The sequence below is a fragment of the Heloderma suspectum genome, chromosome 5 (assembly GCF_057233095.1).
Source record: "Heloderma suspectum isolate Gila_16-S chromosome 5, 16-S_ref, whole genome shotgun sequence".
NCBI lineage: Eukaryota > Metazoa > Chordata > Lepidosauria > Squamata > Helodermatidae > Heloderma > Heloderma suspectum.
Window position 1 is genome coordinate 169,206,889 of NC_139462.1, and position 15,927 is coordinate 169,222,815.

Genomic DNA, 15,927 nt, shown 5'->3' on the forward strand with positions numbered 1-15,927 from the left:
AAAAGTAACTGTCTGCAATAACTAAACAACAATAAAACTTTATGAGAGTCAAGTTGGAAGCTTAATCTGCTGCCATGCAAATTAAATAATTTAGAAAGGTAAATGGTTATGAATATATGAAACAAATTAAGAATATGCATATTTAAACTATGTAAAAATGGCTCAAATTGTAAATATCCATTCCTTGAGGGTTCCTTTCAGAGTAAAATTTCCCCTTTCAATCCTTAGAGTGCCATTCTGTCATGTTAGAAACACAATAGAGGTTGCATTGGAATATATATTATTTATTTATTGAAATATTTCTGTCCCACCTCTGAGTCAAAGGCACCAATATTCCAATAAATGAAGAGGTGGCTAACAATATTTTTATTGTTTATTTTTAGCCGTTGATTATCTTAGTGGGTTGGATCCAGACTTAGTCATACATAGAGTCAGCCCACTGAAATTAACAGAACTTATATTTGTCATGTTATTTTGGCCCCTCCACCTTGGCCTTTGGCCCCTCCCACTACTGGAAAATGCTCCCTGAAAGCCTCTCTGAAATGGAATTCAGCCCTCGGGTTGAAAGAGGTTCTGCACCCCTGCTGTAAACTTCAATGAAGGGAGAGAATCTCTCTTTACATATAGAATTCTCTCTAATTTCAAAAAGCAAAGGTAGCCATGTTGTCCAAAAGAAAGACCACCACCACCCCAATTTAGCCAATGCTAAAATCTGTATTAAAGGTATTACACTAATATGGGTTTTAACATTTTTCTTTTAGAATTTCTCTTATTTCCATTTTCTTCTATCCTTACTGTGTCTTTCATGTGTATAAGAGCGTTGGTAAGGTCTTTGAGCTCTTATGTCCAGTTTGTCAGTAGTGCACTTCCTGTTCAGCAGCAATCTTCTTGAGCTCACATGGAGGCTCTTGTTTCCCTCCCAGTTCTTCCCTGTGCTCGCTGTATTGTTTAGCATGTATATGCACCTGGGACAACATGTTTGCATGGAAGTTTTCAGAAACAATATTTGAAGATGGCTTCACAGCTTCCTGAAGAATCCCTTTGAAGAAGGCAACTGTCTTGGTGTGTGCTAAGAGTAGAGTGTAAGATATGAGATCATCTGATATTGGGATCTTCATCAGAGGCCTAACTCTGGGTGTCTCCATCTGAGGTGAAGTCAGTGGCACAACCAGGGATAGGGCCTTCTCAGTCATGGTGCCTCAGTTATGGAACTTCCTCCCTATCAGTTCAGCAGGCACCAATATGATGTGTGTTAGGTGCCAGGTAAAAACAGCCCTGTTTTCCTGGAGTTGTAATGGTTTTAATGGCTTTTAGTGGCTCTCATTGATCAGATCTGCTGCTGTTGAAAAATGCTGCTGCTTTATCTGTCTTATTGTTTTTATTATTTTATTGTAGTTTTTAAATGTATGTTGTAAGTCACCCCCCAAATATTTTATCAAAGGTCAGGGTACATATATTTTAGATAAAGAAAATATGTATAGCTGCTATGTTATGAAAGAAAGATTTCAGTTCATAAAATTCCCTATTCTACTTCTTTCACCTGTCAAAAATAGGTTTGTATCCATGCTCAGAAACATAAAAACACATTCTTCCTAGCATCACGGGAACTACAATCTCATCTTACTTTCTCTTTCTTTCAATTCTGCAGCTACTTTTCTTCCCAACACTGGTGGGATGATTTAAAATTACCTAATAAAGCAACTTAACAACTCAGTCTTAAACTTACTTTCTCTTTCGTTCAATTCTGCAACTACTTTTCTTCTCACAAGTTTTTGCCCACCCTTTTATCTGGGAAACAAAATTAATCAATAAATGTTTATATTTGAACATTGGCTATACTTAATGGGTTGTATCCAATGTAGCGCTATTGGGAAAAGTACAAAAATACAAGAAGTGGTGTTGTTCCACTAGACGTTTGTGTTCTGCCAGCAGTTGTGCAAGCACTAGTGAAACAACTACCGGAAGCAACACCTAGTATAATGAAGTGATAATGAGTTATGAAAGTGTTTGTGCAATGGCTTGCACAGGTGGAATCACTGCATCTGACACTTGCACATGTTATATTTACTATTCGGGTCGGCATGCATCAGCACACCCAGTACTCAACATGTGAGCCACGGCTACCATACAGTTGGTTTCCCCATCCTCACCAGCAGCCTCCATTGACATGGACTGGAGTTTAGGAACCTTACCATATGATGGCCCAGCTCACATGTTGAGCCCTACTAGCTGATACAGTGTGTGTGTGTGTGTGTGTGTGTGTGTGTGAGAGAGAGAGAGAGAGAGAGAGAGAGACAGACAGAGAGAGACAGAGACAGAGACAGAGAGGGATTCATCAAGGGGATGCCATTATGTGATGAAAGTAAGGTTTTGTTCAGCCCTATGTCCCTTCTGCAAAAGTGAAGATGTCATTTTGGCCCTTAACTGCTAAGTCAAAACCAGTGGTGTACTGTACTTTATTAGAGCCCATAAAATAATAAAATCACTGTTCTCCCCACACTCCTAATCAGCAGGAACTGTGGCTGTGGTTAATGCTAACTGTGGTTCAAACCTGTGGTTTGAAGTTGGCTTTTTTTAATGAACCATAGTTACTGTTAACCTTGTTTTGTTACTCCAGATGACACAACAAGCCACAGTTAAATAAAACTGCAAGTGAAAGCCTCTGAACCCCTCTCGGCTGCATAGGAAGAGGAGAAGGGATGGGGATCACATGAGCCTGAAGCTTGCAGCAGCTTTTTCATCTTGTGTCAAACCATGATGTTTGAACATGGCCTATTTCTGATATACTAAGGAAGAGAAAAATAATTATGAACTAGTGGTACCTATTACAAGTTGCAATGCATTGCTTATTGATATTTCATTCTAAGTTTCTTTGGGGGTCCTTTTTCAAGGGAAAAGGTAGGATATTTCCCGCCAGTCTGTTTCCCACCTCCCAGCTGAGCAGAGCAGAGCAGAGCACAGCACAGCAAGCTGCTCCAGCTGGTCCAGGGACTACAGAAGCAAGCAAGCTCCCAGAGAGCGAGCAACCAGAGTGAGCGAACAGGGGGAGCAAACAGGAGTTGGCCGGGAGAGCTGCAGTGGTAGAAGAGACAAAGGAGACAAAGGAGACAGAGGCTAAGAGGTGAGTGGGCTGCAGGAAGCCCAGGGGGCTGCCCTTTATCCTTCTGAGTGGCTGTGAGCTCACCAGGTGCTTCTGAGAGCTCCAACTGAATTGGGTGTGTGTGGCCTGAGTACTCCCAGCAGCTGAGTGGGCGGGAAGCTTCAGTCCTCCCAGCTGAGCAGAGCAGAGCAGAGCAGAGCAAGCTGCTCTGGCTGGTCCAGGGACTACAGAAGCAAGCAAGCTCCCAGAGAGCAAGTGACCAGAGCAAGTGGACAGGGGGAGCGAACAGGAGTTGGCCAGGGGAGTTCGGCAGGGGAAGTCAAGGGGGAGGCCCCTAACATTTTTTTTATTTCTTTTTTTCATTTTTTCATTTTATTTTATTTTTTAACTAACTTTTTTCATTTATTTGTCTTGTAACACATACTTCCACACCAGTGGGACTCTGCTTTTAACCTCTACTGAGTAGAGGAGTAGGCACAGGCTAGTCTAGAACAATCACAAAGCTAAACACAAAAAGGGAAAAGAGGCAATGGAAGGACAAGACTCTCCAGTGGTGGTGACCTGCAGGGTGTGTGCAATGTTTGTTTTCTTGCCTGAGAACAACATGGCCTACACCTGCAACAAGTGCAAATTGATCACGCTGCTGGAAGAAAAAGTAAGTGGACTGGAGCAGCGACTGTAGACCCTCTGGGGAATAAGAGAACATGAAGAGTTCTTGGACAGAATGGGGGAACTACAGCAGCAAAGGGAAGACCAGAAGCTTGAAGAGCAACAGCAAGATGAGGCAGTGGGAAATGCTGAGGTGAAGAAAAATGGAGTAGAGGATACTCCTTGGAAAAGAGTGACAGTTAGGAGAAGAAGAACTAGATGCCACACTGCACCAGTGGAAGCAGTGGAGCTGTGGAACTGATTCCAGGTACTTGCGGATGAGACTGGAGGACAGCCTGCAGAGGAAGAATCACAGGGGAACCTACATGAGAGTGAGCAAGAGGCTGAAGGTCAGTCAAACAGAGGTGATGAAACCCAGGCTTACAACAAGAAGAAGAGAAGAGTGGTAGTAGTGGGAGACTCCTTGCTGTGTGGGATCGAGACCCAAGTATGTCGCGAAGACCCGTGGACTCGCCAGGTATGTTGTCTCCCGGGAGGACGGATTAGAGACGTGACTGAAAGGTTGCCTGCACTCATAAAGCTCACTGACAGGTATCCCTTTCTTCTCATCCATGTGGGAACAAATGATACCACCAAGCAGAGCTATGAAGAAATCACATCAGACTTTGAAGCTTTGGGAAGGAAACTCAAGAACTTTGGGGTCCAGATAGTTTTCTCATCCATACTTCCAGTAGTTAGAAGAGAGATAGAAAGGGAACGAAAAATAATCCAGGTGAATGACTGGTTACGAAGGTGGTGCCGACGAGAGAGATTTGGATTCTGGGACCACAGGCTATACTTCCTGGAAGATGGGTTGTTGGCAAGGGAAGGGTTGCACCTCACAAAGGATGGGAAGAATGTGTTTGGCCACAGCATGAAGAACTTCATCAGGAGGGCTTTAAACTGAATCCTACTGGGAAGGGAGATGTAATATTGGGGGTAACAATGGGCGTAGGCCCATGCACTGCAATGGAGAGAACAGCTCTGATAGCTATGCCCAATAATAGTCTTCAGACACATGTAGGAAGAAAGCCAGACTATGAAGCACATGGTCTTCGATGTCTATATACTAATGCCCAGAGTATGGGAAACAAACAGAACGAACTTGAACTCTTAATACAGGAGGGAAATTATGACTTGATAGGTATAACTGAGACTTGGTGGGATGACTCTCATGACTGGAATACAGTAATTGAAGGATATAACTTGTACAAAAAGAACAGGAGGAACAGAAAGGGAGGTGGGGTTGCACTGTATGTGAAAAACACATATCTCTGCACAGAAATACAGGAGGAGGAGCTTGGTAGCCCTATCGAGAGCATCTGGATCAAAATAAATGGAGCAAAGAATAAAAGGAACCTGGTGGTCGGAGTCTACTACCAGCCACCCAATCAAGGAGAAGACGAGGATGAAACTTTTGAAAAGCAAATAGCCAATGTTTTAAGGAAGCATGACGTAGTAGTAATGGGGGACTTCAATTTCCCCGATATTTGTTGGGAGACAAATTCTGCAAAACATGGCCCCTCCAGGAAATTCCTGACTTGTGTGGCGGATAACTTCCTCCTACAGAAAGTAGAGGAAGGAACTAGAGGATCGGCTATCCTTGACTTGATCCTAACCAACAGAGATGACTTAGTGGATAAAGTAGCAGTTAGAGGAACTCTGGGGGAAAGCGACCATGTTGCACATGAGTTCTTGGTTCTAAGGGAAGCAAAAGCCGAGTGTAGTCAAACACATACCTGGATTTTAGGAAAGCTGATTTTAATAAACTCAGAACAATGGTAAGTAAGGTCCCATGGCAAGCGACGCTAACGAGAAAAGGAGTCCAAGATGGGTGGGAGCTTTTAAAAAAGGAAATTCTCAAGGCACAATTACAAACAATTCCAACAAGAGAAAAGGTGGAAGACAACAGAAGAAGCCAATGTGGCTTCACAAAAAGCTTAGGGATGACCTGAAAACAAAAAAGGACACATATAGGAAGTGGAAAGAAGGCCAAGTAACAAAGGAAGAGGGCAGGCAGGTAGCACAGAATTGCAGGGATGGCATCAGGAAGGCTAAAGCTGAGAACGAGCTGAGGTTAGCGAGGGATGCTAAAAACAACAAAAAGGCTTTCTTCAGCTATGTGCATAGTAAAAGGCAGATGAAAGAAATGGTTGTTCAGCTATTAAATAAGGATGGCAAAACGATAACAGATGACAAAGAAAAGGCAGAGGTGCTCAATTCCTACTTTGGCTCAGTCTTCTCCCAAAAGAGGGTCTATGACCCCCTTGGCAAAGGCGAAGTACAGGCTGAAGGGGCAGGATTGCAGCTTGAGATTGACAGGCATATGGTCAAGGAACACCTAATTACTTTGAATGAGTTCAAATCTCCAGGGCCAGATGAACTGCATCCTAGAGTAATAAAAGAACTGGCAGAAGAACTCTCAGAACCACTGTCTATTCTCTTTGAGAAATCATGGAGGACGGGGGAAGTGCCAGAAGACTGGAGGAGGGCTAATGTTGTCCCTATCTTCAAAAAGGGTAAAAAGGAGGAACCTGGGAACTACAGACCAGTCAGTCTGACATCAATCCCTGGAAAAATTCTAGAGCAGATGATAAAGCAATTCATCTGGAAGCACCTTGAAAACAATGCAGTGATTACTCGAAGCCAACATGGATTTGTCAAAAACAAATCCTGCCAGACAAATCTGATCTCATTTTTTGATCAAGTCACCTCCCCTGTGGACCGTGGGAATGCTGTAGACATCATACACTTCGACATCAGCAAAGCTTTTGACAAAGTGCCCCATGGTATCCTGATGAGCAAACTAGCTCAAAGTGGGCTAGATGAAACAACGATCCGGTGGATCCACAGTTGGCTACAGAATGGGACTCAAAGAGTGCTTATTAGTGGGACCTTCTCAAACTGGGGAGAGGTAACGAGTGGGGTACCGCAGGGCTCAGTCCTGGGCTCAGTGCTCTTCAACATTTTTATGAATGACGTGGAGGAGGAGGTGCAGGGAATGCTGATCAAATCTGCAGATGACACAAAATTGGGCGGGATAGCGAATACTTTGGAAGACAGAAACAAAATTCAAAGTGATCTGGATAGACTGGAGCGCTGGGCAGGAAACAACAGAATGACATTTAATAGGGACAAATGCCAAGTTCTGCACCTAGGAAAAAGAAACCAAATGCACAGTTACAAGATGGGGGATACGTGGCTCAACAACACTACAAGTGAGAAGGATCTTGGAATTGTTGTCGATCACAAGCTGAATATGAGCCAGCAATGTGATGTGGCTGCAAAAAAGGCCAATGCTATTTTGGGCTGCATTCATAGAAGCATCGCTTCCAAATCCCGGGAAGTACTAGTTCCCCTCTACTCAGCACTGGTTAGGCCTCATCTGGAGTACTGTGTCCAGTTCTGGGCACCACACTTGAAGAAGGATGCAGACAAACTGGAGAGGGTTCAGAGGAGGGCAACAAAGATGATCATGGGACTGGAAACAAAGCCCTATGAAGACAGACTGAAAGAACTGGGCATGTTTAGCCTTGAGAAGAGAAGACTGAGGGGAGATACGATATCGCTCTTCAAGTACTTGAAAGGTTGTCACAGAGAGGAAGGCCAGGATCTCTTCTTGATCATCCCAGACTGCAGGACATGGAATAATGGGCTCAAGTTACAGGAAGCCAGATTCCAGCTGAACATCAGGAAAAACATCCTGACTGTTAGAGCACTATGACAATGGAACCAATTACCTAGGAAGGTGGTGGGCTCTCCCACACTGGAGGCGTTCAAGACGAGGCTGGACAGCCATCTGTCAAGGATGCTTTGACTTGGATTCCTGCATTGAGCAGGGGGTTGGACTCGATGACCTTGTAGGCCCCTTCCAACCCTACTATTCTATGATTCTATGTATAAATAAGCTTTATAAACAAATATAAATAACCTGTCAACACTATATCAAAGTTGAAACAAAGTCAGGTTTCTGATCAGGGAAAATGCAAAAATTGTGGCAGACAATGGAAATACTGGTTAGAAATTTCAGTTGAAAGCACAGGTTTGGTTTGCAAACAGGTACTGATCAATTAAGATTGTAACAATATATATTTAAATCTTACCATTTTCCTGCATACGATTGCCTCTGTTCTTGTTTTTGTTTTGGCTTCTTTATCTTTGCCTATAAACCATTGTGAAACCAGTAAAAGCAACAGTTGAATGATAATAATTTGCAAATAAGATTATTTTGCATAGTTTTGTTCTGTTCACAACTGCATCAAGTTGTAATAACAAAATGTAATACTTAAATGTGAATTATTTTCTTAATTATATAACAAAGGATTGAATGGTATGTTTCCATGCTATATAACCACCCACATAGGATTCTCATCCCTCTCTCTTTCACTCACACACACACACACACACACACTCACAGAGAGAGAGAGAGAGAGACTTCTGCATTCATTTAATCTGCTGTGCAGTTGTTTTGTAACATACTACCACCTCCACATGTCATGTTATAAAGATATGGGTATCAAGACTCCAGGCATCTACAGGAAACATGTCATAGGTGTTGCATGGAGGGCAGTGACAGAAATCCAGCCAGCCCTTGAAGGGGATATTTGACTACTAACTGGCTCAACCCCTACGTATCAAATAGGTCCAGAGACATGTCAGAAATGAGCACTCAGAGTAAAAGACACAGAAAAAAGGTATACTGATCAAAACAGTGGGAACTGCAATAATTATATTACCATGGACTTCTGCCACAATTATGGGGGGTGGGGATGACAAATAATGAAGTCAATGTATAAAGACAAATAGAAAACCAGGTAATTGTACCCTTTTTAGATAGGTAGCACATTTCAAGCTTTTGCTGCGCAGAATAAGCAAGCAATTTGTTTGCTTCTTCCAATGCACTTTTATACCAGGCTTTTTTTCTCTTGCATACATCAGCCTATGAGGGAAAATCATATTAGTTGTCACAGTATTAGTACTACTTCTGCTTAAATTCTGTATTGGTAGAAAAACATGCAAAAATGGAAAAAGAATGCATAGACAATAAAAATAAAATTAGAATCAAGTATGAAACAATTTTAACATCAACATCTTGAAAAGGCACTCATATCCATTTTTCAGAACTTTATAAGAACCAAAGTTAGATATCTGATCTGTAGGGCAGATTTGCTATCCTATTAAACGACAGCAAATTGTCCATCTATTTCTTTCTTTAAACAAGGGAAGGTCATTTGGTTTTTCTGCCTCAGAGATCAAAATATCTTCATCTGGCCCTGGGAAGTTGCTATGGCACACATGTCACACTTGTGGGCTTCCCACAGGCAATTGGTTGTATGAACAGAATGCTAGACTAGACAGAAGTCCTAAACATCTGGAGGGCACCATGTTGGGGAAAGCTGTGTTAGGACTTATATACAGTTTTAAAACTAGGTCTTTTTACATTTTTGGATCTTACAAATGAATATAAATCCAGACAGGTACAATGACCACATTTGTGGAATCCAGTGTCAGCTACATATACAAACAACTTTTTATAAAACATTTGTATAGCAGTTTGCAATAGTACAATTCTAAAATGGATATATGGAATAACACAGTAAGCCAATAAAAGTATGCTGTTCTCATTTGTGTACTATCTATAATTAGGTTTGAGAATTATTTTGCTTTGAATGGGAAAAGAAATATGTTTTCTGAGGTGAAAAGAAAGCTGTTTTAAGGACTTCTGGTGTGATGAAACACGGAGGAGAAAGAAGCCTCCCATAAGAGTATAGAGAATAATGGGGAAAGTAAAACAGTACAGTTTGGACCAGGAGTAGGCAACATGGTGCCTGTAGGCACCAATGTGCCCCTGGACACCTTGCTTGGCAACTTCCAAGGTGTCCTGCCCCTCCCACTTTTTTGTTTTAATTAACACATTTACTTACCAGCAGATGGGATTGCTGTGAAATAGGTTTCTGTTAGTGCTGAAAACTGTGGGTTCAAAGGAGTTGTTTAGTGTGTTGGGGCTCAGACCCCACCTCTGCCTTATACTCAGTCTTTGGGGCAGGCTACTTGTCTCTTATAATGCCTCCCATGGTAGCCATTTTGTGGTGATGCCTAGGACAGTTTTCAAATTGTCAAGGTGCCATGGCCCAAAAACGTTGCCTACCCCCAGATTAAGCAAATGGAAACACTGGACATTATCCAGTACTACCGCTGTGCCTCAGTTGGTTCAGTTGCACTTGTGGGACCCACTGTGAGCACAATAGGAACTAGTGCTTCCTCAAGGAACTCTGGAAATGAGCGGAAATGCTCATTTCTGGAACAGGACAGGTCAGCAGAGCTCCCTTCTGCAAACTCTACTGACCTGCGCCATTCCAGAAATGAGTGTTTCCACTTGTTTCCAATTACTTTGGGAACCACTAGGTTCCCATTGCACTAGTGGTAGGTCCTGCTAGTGCACGGGCAGTATTGGATACTGCCCCCAGTGTTTTGCAAAGAATTCAACCTCTAGAAGCAGGACTGTAGAAACCATGCTTTTTTACATGGTATCATGACACACCCCATTCTGCTATGAAAAGAACAATTTGTTTCAGTTGTTGCCTCACCTATCTCATAGGCTGAGTGTAGTGAACAATTATTTTAACAGAATGAAAAAAATGACCTGGGATTTTAAAAAAAAATGAAATTGTGTTCAATACAGTACTTGCACATCAAATCATATATTGCACCTTGATAAATGTTGTTTATTAATATTTATATTTACTCAACTGAAACTAAAACTGGTTGTTTTCCCAAGAAAGAAAACTCCAGTTAGAAATCTATAGGGGCAATGATGAAAGATTGCTATTCTTAATTATTCAGTCCATAATATAAGCTATATGATGAAATATACTTAAGGTTAGCATGCTACCTTCATGTTTTAGAATTAAACAAATCTAACAGAAATGCCTCTAGCTTGTTGCTAGGCACCATTAACTAAACTCGGCATCTAATCCCTGCTTATGTAGAAATTGTAAATTGCATTCTGATGATGATGATGATGATAATAATAACAATAATGAGAACTGATTAGAAGTTATTAATATTTTCTCTATTTTTACAAATATCTTGTCAACAGACAAGACTATTTACTGCAGTACTGCTTGTTTTGCAGTTGGATTTTTTTTCTATAAGAAGATAAAAGGGGGAGGGAGAGAATCCTATCCAGCCATCTATAGACAAAAATGAGCTTTCACCAGTACGGTATTATTTCTTCTGAGAAACACAGGACAGTTTGACTTCTGCATACTGTGGTTGTTGGGTATTGTCTTGAGCCTCAGTTTTAGCCTTTGCTATGTTTGTGTGGTACAACAAAATGTGAAATCAAATACAGAATATTTTTCTCTAGCTAACTATGCAAGTAAGCCAAAAGTGCAAGTTTAAGCTGGTTTCATAGTCTTCTTCTGTCAACATATATTTTCTAGACATTAGGCATGATGACACCAGCCAAGTACAGCTGAAGTGGCAGAGCTCTCATATACAGGGCTGGCACTACTATTAGGAAAAGTGAGGTGGTCACCTCAGGCAGCTGATTTGGGGTATTATTATTATGTTGTTATTGTTATTTCCAGTGAGAGGCACTTGTGGGATTTTCTGCCTCAGGTGCTAAAATCACTTGGTCAGCCTTGGGTATTATCCAGTGACTGGGGGTGGGAGGAGCACCATTTGGTCTTTTGCCTCAGGCAGCAAACTGTGTTTGGCCAGTCCTGCACACACATTATATTTAAAGTTGGAACTCTTAGAGAATGTGTAAAATCAATACATCCTGAGGAGAAACATAGTTTAAATGTGGTATAAATGTAAAAAAAACACAAGAGTGTGTTATGTGTTATAATATAGTTTGGATTGGGAATAGTTAACTGTGAGAGGTGCAAAGGTGGGCAGTTTACCTCTAAACAGTTACATTATATGTGTGGCCTGTGATTGGCAGTCTGCCAAGAGTCAGCATGCATGTTATTATTACCAAGGAAGTGATTATAGGTCTTAATGGGCTTACAGTTAGCTTCAATTATTTTTACAATGGACAGAACAATATAAAAAGGACAGACTGTGATAGTTTCATTAAAAAACATTCTGTTTTGCTCATTGGCTCTTACATTTCGGCTAATAAACTGGCAGTTAAACAGGTGTTAAAAAATTACTGGTCAGAGGGTTCTGGCTGCAAAGTATATAAGGGCAGATATAACACTGAGCCTGTTCAGATGTCATGCTAAGCCATGATGGTTAGGAGTTTTGAGCTAACCATGATGGCTTAGTGTGACATCTGAACAGGGTCAGACCCAACCATGGTGGTTTATTAACCATGCAAAAATCATACTCACTGACCACCTGCTGCAAGATGCTTAGTGGTTCTAACCATAGCCTAGTGTAATATCTGAACAGGCCCCCGTGGTTAATGGAGCACTTCCATCGAGCTCCACAGCAAGAGTGGCTGAAAACAGCCATTACAGAAGCAGGGCTGCTGATGGCTGTTGGTGGCCATTTTCTTCTTTCTTTCTGATTCCATTACAGAAATAAGGAAAAAATAAATAAAAATGCCAAAAAAATATGCAAAATCACCATATCACTAAAATGTGCATTTGCGCATATGCGCAAAATCAATTTGGCCGCCAACAGCCATCAGCAGCCCCGCTCCTTAATGGCTGTGTGAGCCACTCAGACTGCTGGGATGCATGATGGAGCAGTTGGAGGACTACAGGAGGGAGGGTAGTTAGAGAGTGGTTAGGCTAACCACGCTGCGGGCCATGGTTAGCTGCATGTGTGACAGGGGCTCTCGCAGTGGTTAGTGGTAACCACCCTGCAACATAGTTAGCCTAACCACCCTGCCCCAATGTGTATCTGAAGAACAGGGTCACTATGTAGGGTCAGTAGGAGTTGAAAGGTAGAGCCAGACAGAGAAGAGCATGAGGGAGAAGAATGTTTCAGTAGGACCTAAGTGAAGCAGCAGAGCTGAAATCACAGAACGCAGGAGCTGTTAAGATTTTCTGGGAGAGGAATATTCCAGCAGCAGTTCTACATGGAAGCTTCTGGTAAAATTCTTGGCTGAAAGAAGCTGACATCAGGAAGCTGTGAATCTTCAGCAGGAGGTAAGATTCCTCTTCTCTGCTGTGTCCCTATCAGTGAGTCCCTGACCCATTTGCACCTTCTCCTCCTCTAACAGTGCAGTCCTATGCATGTTTACTCAGAAGTAATTTAGGACTTTAGCCTTAGGAGACATTCCAAGTCCTGGTGTCATCCAACAGGGATGGGCAGGTGTTTGGAAACTATGGATGTCTGAGACATCACAACTCTGGTGTTCTCCTTAATTTACTCTCCCTACTGAACTCCCTATGCTTGGAAGAATTAGTGTAATCCACAAAAATTACATAAGAGTTCCTAAAATTGCTTCTTTTCTTGTACACACTTCAGTTTCTGATGCAATCTACTATCATCTTCTTACATGCAAACTTTCTTAAAATAAATGGTTGTGCCTAGGAGCAGTACTTGATGAATGTGTCCAAATGCAACCCTGAACTCAGCCAGGCTTACCAACAACATCTTTTCAACCAATGAAACCCTATGTATTCCATATTGCTGTCCAAATAGGTGAAGCTAACTGTTTTTCTCAGGTATATTTGCAATACAAAAGTCCTTGCCTGCTCTTTGCATGTTGTGCTACATATCCGATTTTGCGGGTCCTTCTGAACCTGGACCTTGATATTACATAGGAACATATGCAGGACAGAATAAAAGGTGAACTTTTAATAAACCAAATAAAATTGCATTTCACTGTTCGTTTCTAAGCTTTCAAATTAAAAAGAAAATCAGGCACAATTGTTAAGAGCAGGGTTCAAAATAAACAGAATTGTTTTCTCAGATATCCATAGTTGCTTCCAGTTACTCAATCTTCCATTGTTTTCAGAATAAGCTAGCCCAAATTCCTACTATTTTATTTCCCTTAATTGGTCCAAGTAATTATGCATAGTGAGCGACCTGGGGCTGTATCTAATTCTGCCAGTGCAACACACCACTGGTGAAGAGAATGCCCCTCCCCCTGCAGCCCACTGTGTATACCTCAGATAAACTCCAGAGAGTTGGGGGACCCTCCAGACCAGATTTGGGGGGGCATGCAGGGGGGGAGGAGAAGGAAAATTCCACCTGTGCAAGCAGACGTCCAGTCACGCAATATTGGATTTAGCCCTTGTTTGCCCTGTGAATAGTTGCAATTACAAAACAAAGAAAACGAGAATTATTCAAGTAAAAGTATTTATCTTCAATGTCTCTTATTTCGTAGGATGAACAAGGCAAATACACACTAATTACAAGGAAATATGTCATTCACAAGCTCTTCAGATTAATATAGTAATGTTATGTGTACAACAATTCAATCTTAACTTGGGGAGGGAAGTAAAGAGGTGGATGATTCGCCACTTCCAAATCCCTGTCGGTTTGTGCCAGCCAGGGCAGAAAGATGACAATGGGTTTTTTCCTCTTCAGGTGATCCTTTATTTTTTAAATCCCCCCATTAGTTTCAGGGGGAGGGGCTAATTAAGTATGTCAGCTCCAGCATGGCATAGTTGAGAAGCCCATTTTTTTACTCCCTCACAGGGGAACAAAGGGACTTTGGAACCAGCTGATCCAAGGCTGCCTCTGACCCACCCTGACATGCCCTGTTTTGCTAGATCTATGCCTATGGAGTTTTCTGCAGATGTAACTGGGGCCTCTCAGGAGATATGTCCCCCACTGCTGGCAGGGCTCTTCTCCTCTCCATCCTAACACCCCTCCTGCCAGTGGATCTGGGGAGGGGTTCCAGTGGATCTTAGGCCTGTTTTCATAGTAATGTGCTGATTTTAAAGGAATGACATAATGATAAAGCATATTTAATAGCTGATACTAGATCATTTTCCTCACAAAGTTAGTATACAAAAGGAATTTCTAATAAAATTGTTTAGAATACTAAGGAAGGAAGGAAGGAAGGAAGGAAAAAGGATATATTCAATATATTAATGGATGTATGCCACCTTGTGGTGAGACTCTTCAACATTTTAAAGTATTATCTTTGCTGAGTAAGGCCAGGCATAGTCTATTTAATCAAAATAGACATACAAGTGGACATTCTCAGTTTCAGAAGAACATTGTCCCGCATCCAAATTGATTTGGTACTTATTTCCTCATGTGGGTGTTTTCTTGCTCACTGCAAAAAACTACAGTTCCCAGCAGCAGCAGCATCTGCTTTCAGTCTTTCTCACTCACATTCTGGTCTGCTGCTTCTTACAAGATTCCACTTGTAATTTGCAAACCGCTGGGCTATTTACTATTGTGATGTCAGGAGTGTTTCTGAGTGCAGGGAGGGGGATAGCAGTTCAGATTCTGAAGGAGAACCATCAGACATGGGGGAGGTGTTTTCCCAGGCTAGTCCAGATATGAGTAGGCCTGCTGAGCATGAGGGTCCCTCCTCACACCCCCCCCCTCCTGTGAGAGGCAGCGAACAGGAGGAGGCGGGGTTTGGGGAAGATGACCTAATAGATGCTAAGTGCAGGCACACAGCAAAGAGAGAGAAGGCAGGGGCGGAACTTAGACCGTCTACCCGATTGGCCTTGCGTGAAAAGCTGTGCTTAGAGGCCTCATGAGAAGAGAGGGGCCTCCCCGCCCTTAAGTTAGGCTAGCCAGACCGCCTCCCTCTTCAAATGGCGGGAAACTCTCATAAATCCCATTTGAACCCCTGAAGGCATTCCTTTGTAGACGGAGAGTCTCTGAGAATTTGCATCTGTATGACCCTGTGAAGTAATGGATTAAAAGCGATAGACTGAAGCCTCTCGTCTGTGTATGTTTGGGCACTGAAGTAAAGTGGGGGCCAAGGGAATCCTTTTATGTACCTCCTTTGCTGCTGTCTCTGTTACTATTGATCCTATTGCTTCAGGAGACTTACCTCCTATTAAACATCACCATCATGGTTTCAAACAACCACTTTCAATGTACATTATGTAACAACATGATGCTAGTATAAGTAGTAGGCAAAACTAATGAGAAAGCAACAGTTCAAGTACTTAAACACCATTCAAATACCAAAGAGACTTAAATTGCAAAACTATGCAGTAAAAAATAAAAATCAGAAATGTATTATATTATAAAATGCCACTAAAAAGGTATTATCTAGAAAAACATATAGATATATTCCT

At 41.9% G+C, this 15,927-nt stretch overlaps 1 protein-coding gene across 1 annotated transcript in view; it reads right to left on the reverse strand.

The window, feature by feature from the left end:
• ZCWPW2 (zinc finger CW-type and PWWP domain containing 2) overlaps positions 1 to 15,927 on the reverse strand; it is a 52,977-nt gene that overhangs the window by 16,041 nt on the left and 21,009 nt on the right. The window contains exons 4-6 of the mRNA XM_084858289.1: positions 8,573 to 8,687; positions 7,852 to 7,910; positions 1,727 to 1,788 (exon numbers count right to left, since the gene is read on the reverse strand). Of these exons, the coding sequence (XP_084714415.1) occupies positions 1,727 to 1,788; positions 7,852 to 7,910; positions 8,573 to 8,687 (236 nt within the window). The remainder of the gene's footprint in view (positions 1 to 1,726; positions 1,789 to 7,851; positions 7,911 to 8,572; positions 8,688 to 15,927) is intronic.